This window comes from Pseudomyrmex gracilis, unplaced genomic scaffold, assembly GCF_002006095.1.
Source record: "Pseudomyrmex gracilis isolate BER0280 unplaced genomic scaffold, ASM200609v1 scaffold_1504, whole genome shotgun sequence".
In the NCBI taxonomy this organism is placed as follows: domain Eukaryota; kingdom Metazoa; phylum Arthropoda; class Insecta; order Hymenoptera; family Formicidae; genus Pseudomyrmex; species Pseudomyrmex gracilis.
The window spans coordinates 19,045-27,941 of NW_018022088.1; the positions used below are offsets into that span (position 1 = coordinate 19,045).

Below are 8,897 nucleotides of genomic sequence, written 5' to 3' on the forward strand. Positions count from 1 at the left end.
ATTCCTCACCCTCGCCGGGAGGGCAGTTCGCGACTCTAAGTCGTGAATAGCAACCGGTCGAGAAGTTAATTCCTCACCCTCGCCGGGAGGGCAGTTCGCGACTCTAAGTCGTGAATAGCAACCGGTCGAGAAGTCAATTCCTCACCCTCGCTGGGAGGGCAGTTCGCGACTCTAAGTCGTGAATAGCAACCGGCCGAGAATTCAATTCCTCGCTTAACCACCCTCGCCGGTAGGGCAGTTCGCGACTCTGGTCGTGAATAGCAACCGGCAGAGAGAGAGAGAGAATTAGCTCTTTCCCCCTTTCCCTTTTTTTTGACAACTCTTCTTTGATCGAGCATGATGTCAGCAGAATGAAAAATCAGTTCCGAATGTTAACCTCGTTTACAATTTTCACTAATAATGATAACTTGCTAAGAAAACCTCCCGTTTAAGTGGAACCCCGCCGTTCGCGTTCCAACCGCCGGCACCGGCGGCATCGGCAAAGTCAAAAATTGCGACAAGCGGCAGAGCTCGCGCAAAACGAAGCGGAGCCGACCAGGCCCATTGACGCCACCTCCCCTCCGACATTAAGAGACGATTCCGGCAGCGACAATAAAATAGGAAACCCTACCGATGTACACATAAATTATTCGCACTCACCGACACATTCGCACTCACACTCACCGACACATTCAGAACACACACACACAGACACACATACACACGACAATTCGTGGTGTGAAACTCCCTCCTATTCGCCTGTAACCCCCGATCCTCCCGCAGAAAATCTCGCGGATTTGCAATCCGCCCCGACTCCTCTACCTCCCCCTCGCTCTCCTTCCCCCGAACCATCTACGTCCAGAGACGAACCCGTAGATGATGAATCCTTCGACTCAACCCGCTTAACCACTTCTCCGCTCGATCCTAAATTTCAACATTTCCTCCGATTAGCATCCACCTATAAAAAAGCAAATCCGGAAAGAATCCCCTTTGTCCTTGATCCTCTGACTACAGATCCTTCCGAAATCTTCCGGATAATAACCACCACTCCGTCTAGAAAGCTCGTTCCAGTCAAGTTTCCCTACATAGATGATATCCGCTTAGTTCCCGTCCACCATTTCTATACAATGTTCCCTCCAAGTTCCGCAAAAATCCAAGAAATTATAGAAATCGACCTCGAATAATTTCTATCACGAATCGGCGTCTTAAACATGCTAGCGACACAATTACACCTGTAAAACCCCGCCGGAAGCCCTTCACACACACATCGCGTCACTCATACACACATATGTATACTCTCTCTCTAGCCTCCGAGCCATGACCCTCCGTTTTGATGTACAATTCACGATGTCACATTCATCTACACGAACACACACCTAAAATTGTAATACCATAAAATGAATAAATTAATATTATACGTAGCATAATTTCTCCATTTAATTAAGACGACCTCTCATCATTCCACATCCTCAATTGATCGCACGGTCTCGTCCTTAGTCCGTGGAGTTAATTCTCCAGACTTGAAAAGAGACCAACGAGTGAGTGTTCGTAAGACAAAGTAAGATCGGCGTACGCCGTTGACCTGTCGACGAACGTAAGCAAACTCGCTCGACTCCGTTGCAGCGGGATCGCCAACCTACTGTGCGGAGATAGACAGAGAAACGACAGCTCTCTGTTACTCCACCATAGCCCGACCGTAACCGTGGGCCAGGACGTAACAGTAAGACTAGACGTAACTTCTATGTATAATACGCTAGAACAGGTGCAAAGAATGTTGGACAATGCCGAAGACTTGTGCGGCAACGAAAAAATACTTAGTGAAAATAAGGAGTTCTGTGACAGTTTTTCTGGCGAGTTACGGCACAGGGAATTCAAGGTCAGTACGTTAGTAAGAAAAATAAAAATGTTAGTAGGAACACCGACGCGCAGTCGGAGAGGTTTAATGAACGCAGTCGGTTCCGTGGCCAAAATATTGTTTGGCACTATGGACGCAGAAGACGAGAAAGTAATCTCGGAGCAGTTGCAATTAATAGGAAATAGGCCGTATTGCAGCATACTGTAAAAACTCAGTTACAAGTAATTAATGCCACGATTGCTCACGTAGACAATGTGGAAAATATTATAGAAAGAAATGAGAATAGGCTGCGAGAAGCAGTGGTAAGAATAACTCACAAAGTTGATGACTATGCTCAACAGCAAAAACTGAGAGACTATTTTCTTGAGCTGGGCAGTTTGCTGACAGAGATAGAACTCAATGCCGAGAGAATAATTGAGGGAATATTTACGTTACCGACGTGCACACTAAGTTTGCAAAATTAGAAATAGTGCCACTTGAGCAAATCATACAAAGCTTGAAGGAAGCAAATAACCAATTCATGCGGGACCTGCGTTTTCATTTTGCTGTGACTCTGGAAAACTGGTTAGAGATAGAAAGGTTTGTCACTATTAGTGTCTATTGTAAGATAGATAGATAAGCTAAAAGCGGAGGGCTTGTGAGTCCCTTTTGTCACCTAGATCTATAAGATCCTCTGCGACTCCCGCTAGTAGTTTATCGTCCAGGCTGTTTTAGCCCGGCATTTGCTGCCAGGCTATACAGGTGGCCGATATTGTGTGTTTTCAGGTCTTCGGGCTCCACGAACATGGAGCCCAGAGATCTGAACCTCTTGAGTACTAGAGACGGGCAGCGACACAGTATGTGTCGCACGCTGTCCTCCCTTTCCTCACCGCAAAATCTACACCTACTCTCCTCGACTAGGCCTAAGTTGAATAAATGTGCCCTGAAGGCCCAATGCCCTGTGAGAAGACCGATACATAATCCTTGTTTGTACTTACCCATAGTCAGTAGTTCCTTTGTCCTATCTGGCAATGGCTGTGTCATCAGGACCTTGGCCTGGCGGCAGCTCTTCAGTTTTTCCCAAGCGGTCCTGTGCTCCCGTTTCAGCCAGTCCTTGATGTGGTTTTTCCCTATTGCAAAAGGGACTCCAACTCTCTGACAGGCTGGTTCCTCTAAGGTACCCAGTTTTGCCAGACTTTCAGCCATCTCGTTGCCTTGAATACCTTAGTGGCCAGGTACCCAGACTAGCGTGATGCTGTTTTGGTCACTCAAACTATTTAGAGCTTGCATACAGTCCCAGACCACTGAGGATTCAATAGTGGTCTTAGCAAGAGCTCCTATGGCTGCTTTACTATCTGTATAGATGTTGATCCTTCTCTTTTTTGTTTCTTTTGATAGTAGGAGTCTTGCACATTCCAGAATGGCCAAGACTTCCGCTTGAAAGACCGTGGCCAACCTACCCAGGGAGAACGACTCCCTGTGATTTGATCCTGGACAGTATATGCCCGCTCCAAAGCGGCCGTTTGCTTCAGATCTATCAGTGAACCAGGCCTGAACGCCCGGCTGGATCTGAAGATTTCCGTTTTTCCAGTCTGCCCTGATAGTCAAGTTTATAGAAAACGTTTTGTCCACTTGGCATATTCTGGATATTCTTTTAAAGGCCTCCCAGTGTACTGCAAATCCTGTTCTTTTCGCTTTGCTGAATTTCTTTCTCGTTTCTAACCTGAGCTTACCGAGCTCTTTATTCTACCAGTGGATCTTGTTCACCGGATTTCTGGGTTTTGGTGAGCAGTTTAATTCAAAGGCGTTTGTAATGGCGTTCTTTAAAAAGTCCACCGCGTTTTCCAAGTTGTTTTTGGTTCTGAAACTGATTGGAGCTATAGCGAGCTGGGCCTTAAGGTCAGCCCTAAAGCCCTCCCAGTTGGTTTTTTGTGGGTTGCAAACCCAGCTGATTTGCGGTATTTGTTGGAGAGTTAGGCGTATATGTCCGTGGTCCGACCCAGAGAGCTAATTCGATACCCTTCAGTCCCTTACCAAACTCGCCACCCTCTCTATACATACCGTAATATCAATGACTTCCTGTCTTCTGGAGTCCAGGAATGTCGGCTCGTTTCCTCTGTTGAGAATAGTTAATCCTGTGCTTATTAGGTAGTCGTGGAGACTTTTCCCCCGCAGGTTGGTGTTTGTGCTTCCCCATTCTACATGGTGGGAGTTTGCATCGCAACCCAGCAGGAGTTCGAGTCCTCTGGCTTCCGCATAGGCCACCAGGTTTTTTACCTCTTTATATGGTGGTGGATCCGTGGAGTCATAGGGCATATAAACTGACCCTATTAATACTTCTATGTCCTCTTCCTCGGCCAGCTTCACTCTCACTTTGATGACTGTGAGGTCCTCGCTGCTGAGCTGTGGCAGAAAGATAGCATTTAGTCCTTTTACTAAAATGCATGATCTTACTCTATTTTCTGAGTATGCTTTGTATAAGCAGCCGCACCCACTCAGTCTCTTTACTGCACCATTCACAATCCATGATTATTGGATTAGTGCAATACTTGTATGCATCACAGCCATGCTCCTGACTAGGATAGCTCTTGCTGTGATGCAAGTTAATCTGGGTCATTTGGATGCCGAGAGAAGCCATTTTTAGGCAGTCCCGACACCCTCTAACTTTATTTTCTTCTCCGTCGCCTCCCCGCGCTCTCGTCCCGCCATCTTAACGGTGGCTCGGCCGAGACCGAAGAAAGGCCTGAAGCCACAGTGCTTCAAGGCTTCCATCGTCGAGTCGCCAACCAGATAAGAGAAGTGGGCGCTCGTAGCGTCTCTGTTATACGTCCCCCTGGTGACGACCCAATCGCTGGTTGCCAGCCCTGTTTTGCTGGTAAGGAGCTTTAAAGCCTCTTCAACCCTTACTTCAGGCTCCTCCACATGCACTACCACCCGATGACGTTTAGGTAGCTCACCAACCGGCAGCACACACAGAGGAGTTCCTCTGACTTTTAAATTGGAAGAATGGGTTTTAAGCCACTCCGCCGACTCTTTGTTGGCGCACACAACCATGAGTGCGTCATCCCTCTCCCAGGAACCAGTAAAAGTGGGGGCTTTGTCATTCTTAGACATGCCGAGGATGACAGGACTGATCAGTTTTCTGATCTCAACCACCTCACCGGCTCCCATTTTCTTGTCAGGGTAGCCCTCCAGTACGAGGGCCATCCTGACAAGACCTTTTGTCGCCTGTGCATATGACCTTTCATTTTTGGGTCTCTTGCCCTGGCGATTTTCTAAGGGACTGGGAGTAGCGTGCTTTGGCCTGGCGCGCTTTGCCGCGCCACCCGAAGCCCACCCACCCCCAGCTCCATCTTTTGAGCAGGAGGCTGCGGGGGTAGAGGGGACCTTATTGGCCCCACTCTCCCCGGCTAGCATCTGTTTATTATAACGGCGCCTAGCGGCCGCGCTATATCTTATGTGGTATTTTGGGACTTTTGAGCCCGCTTCCGCACTGCAAGATTCCCCTGGGCGTTTACCTCCAGAGGAGGCTTCGCTCTTGGGGACTGATTTGGGAGTGATTTTATTTCCGTTATCAATCTCTATTTGTGTTCCCACGACTATCGCAGTCGCGCGGTCTCACCCAGTCAGAGCCGCGAATGGGTGGGGCTTGGCTTCGTACTCCTGGATTTCGCTCGGTATCCAGGAGGCACCGTTTACGACGCAACTCCCCTTGCGCCACGCAGCTCTCGGCACGGTCGCTCACACTTTAACTTGGGGGGTTCCTTTTAGTTGGTCGCAGACGGGCCCACCCTTGAGCAGGTGACCATCGCCCGCGACCTTAAGCCCCGCCACCCGCTCCGGCGCGAAAGCCCAAAGCCTCCGAGGACACCGGATGCTCACCTTCTGTGGTCCATAGTTGTCCCGTCAGATTACACTTCCATTGTGGCGATATGACCAGACAGATCCGCCAGCAAAAGCTGGCGATCAATGCTCGGCCACACCACCACCAGCACACGCTGGGAACAAAATAAACGTTCCGTGTAGTTACTACAAGGCGCTCAGACCACGTGAACACTAAGCGCTCCGCGATCCCCCAGCTCCCGCCTCGGAGCTACTACAAGGTGGGAACCCATTCGGGGGGTAGTGTTTATTGTAAAGCCTGTTCTACAATAAGTCGTATGTCGCTGTCGGATGTCGGGCGCATGCGTATTGAGCTGGCGCGTGTTATCGAAAGCTGTCGTAAGTCGAGTGTCGCCGTCGTAACAGAAGATGACCAACTTTCATCTTTTGGCGACTCGCGACCCGCGACTAACGACAAAACATTTACCTAACCCTAACCTAATGACTTTTCTAGTAATATATCATTCCAAACTGCTTAACCTTATTTACTTCCACATATTTGACACGATTAAAGTTGAAAATAAGTTAAAATTCATTAAAAAAACTTTCAATAATATGGAATCAACGTATGTCACAGTAACTATTGATGAATTAATTATAGAATTTGTCAAAGAAAATCCTTGTGTATATAATAAAAGCGACGCAAATTATAAAAATGTTGCAATAAAAAAAAGAGTGTAGCAAAATCTGTCCGAAAATCTAAAAGCCTTATATGATGTGGATATGACAGGTAATATTTATTTTAAATTCATATATAAATAAATTAAAAATAATTAATAACATAATGATCTGTGTAGCTGATGTCATAGAAAAACGTTGGTCGTCATTGAGAGATATGTTTAACAGAGAACATAGAAAACAAAAATTGCCACCTTCAGGTTCTGGATATACACCTACAAAAGAGTGGGAACTATATAAAACTATGCTTTTTTTGATTCCTCATTTAGCTCATAGACGATAAATTGTAAATTATTATAATAGTTTTTATGTATTTGTTGTTTTTTTTATGTATTTGTATCTTTTTTGTCATTTTTTGTAGAACAAAGACTTCATTTCCGCTGCCGAGCCAGTCAACTAGTAATTCAAGTAGTGCATCATTCGAAGCTACAAATAGTTGTTTATCATCTAACACATTGATAAACAGGTCTACAGTATTTTATAATTATAGTGAAGACGCTACTTTAGAAGATTTATATCATTTAAAAGACAAAATATTGTTTTAATATTTATGCATTTTAATATAATAAAAAATGTATAGGTGAAGGGTCATCTTTGCAAACAGAAAAAGATGAATTAGAAACAAATCCTATTGAAGAAGACATGACAACTAGATCTACTAGTACAATGTCCAATTACAGCAGCAGTAGCAGCAATACGCAACTATCAGTACTAAACACCAATTCTAGAAACGTAAAAAGTCCTTCATTGATATTTAAACCGGTGAGAAAAGTTACACCGGAACCAGATAACTTTGCAAAACGAAAGAAAAAGAAGGATGATCAAATTGATCGAGAATTAGCAGAAGTAAGTTCGGTAATATCTACTGCTATGAATTCANTAACATCATTGGTATCAGACCAAAAAGACGATAAAGATAGGTATATGGTTGCTGTTGGAGAAGCTTTAAAACATGTTCCTGGAAAACATAAAACGCAATGTCTTATTGAAATGCTTCAAATAATTCAAAAATTTGAAGACAGAAAAGAATAATATAAAATAAAAAAACTATAAATATAAATATAAAAAAAGTAAGATTACATAGAAGTTCCTATATATTTTACTACAATTATTTGATATTTTTAATATTTGTTTTCTATGCTCGTTTAAATTATTTTTTGTTATTTACGTATATAATTATTTTTAAATCATTTATTGATATTTTCAAGTTTATTTTCAAAAAACCATATCTTGTTTTTTTAACATATTAATTTCAAACTATATTTTTTTAGAGTTAAAATAATTTCATGTCAGTTTCAGTTATTATTGTTGTTGTTTTGTTTGATAAAAAAATCTACTATATGCTATACATTAAAAAATGTTTCTATAAGTTTATGTAAAAGCTATCTTTTTATAAAATTTTGTTTGATAAAATACGACACTAATAACTGAAACTGACACGAGTTATTTTATACTAACTCTAGAAAAGTATATTTTTAATCTAATACGTTACAAAAAATTAGAATATAAATATACACGGGATATTGAAATTTTTCATATATCTTAATAATTTGGACTTTATTGTTAATTAAAGAAGAATTTTCTTTGTTATAAGATTATATATTTTTGTAAAAAATGCTAAGACTCTCACAAATATTAAAACTGTGAAATTTGTGTTTAATTAAAGAAGGTTTTTTATTAACAGTTTATATTTTATGTGTACAAGAGAGAGATGTTGAGACTTGTATAAATCTTAAGAATTTTAAATTAATATTAACACCAAAGAGTTTTCTTTATTATATTACAAAAAAGTACAAAATATAGTACAATAAAAAATAAGTCTGTCATACATGTTAAATCTATCTCAAAAATTATATCTATATTATATTATATCTTGACATAAAGAATTTTTTGCAAAAAAGTTTTTAGTTTACGTCTTAAATCTAAGTGTTATTACATTAAATGTATTTATGAGTTGTATAACACACAGTTTATAATATAAAAATGTTTTGAAAAGTTTAATTACTTACTACGATATTTTTTTTTGTTATATATTTATAAAGAATTTGGTGCTCAATGTTGTTGAGTAAACAAAAAGCCTTTGTTCAAATTATATATGTTGCCATTACCATGAAATGCTTCCTTCTTCTGAAGCAAAATAACGAGCTAATGTATCACGTTGTCTTACAGCAGTAGCTGCACCAACATTGGCACCAATTCTTCCTAAACGATTAATAAAACCATTTTCTGGCATTGAAGTTCGTCAGTTTCCTGCTATTAATTCACCAGCAGAATTTTCATGATCTATAATATTTTTTTGTATATATTGATTATTACATGATTTAGTATTTATAATATAATTATGTAAACATGTTATCGCTTGCACAATTGTCTCTGCGGTACTTGACTTTAAAGCGATAGGTGTTTGTAAAATTCGCCATCTTGTAACAAGAATCCCAAAAGCATTTTCTGACACTCGACGTGCCCGTGACAGTCGATAATTAAACACTCGGCGTTCAATATTTTGCAAATTATTTTTTGCAAA

At 41.7% G+C, this 8,897-nt stretch overlaps 1 protein-coding gene and 1 long non-coding RNA gene across 2 annotated transcripts; both read right to left on the reverse strand.

Annotated features, from left to right (window-relative positions):
* Positions 1–2,527: 2,527 nt before the first annotated feature.
* Positions 2,528–3,019, reverse strand: LOC109862216. The gene has a single exon (XM_020442206.1). It carries the CDS (start codon positions 3,017–3,019, stop codon positions 2,528–2,530), a length of 492 nt encoding a protein of 163 aa, XP_020297795.1.
* Positions 3,020–6,892: 3,873 nt separating this feature from the next.
* LOC109862215 lies at positions 6,893–8,891 on the reverse strand. The gene is made up of 3 exons (XR_002251094.1): positions 8,761–8,891; positions 8,383–8,500; positions 6,893–7,331 (listed from the first exon to the last, which is right to left on the reverse strand). It is a non-coding gene; the product is annotated as an uncharacterized LOC109862215 (long non-coding RNA).
* Between the last annotated feature and the right edge of the window lie 6 nt (positions 8,892–8,897).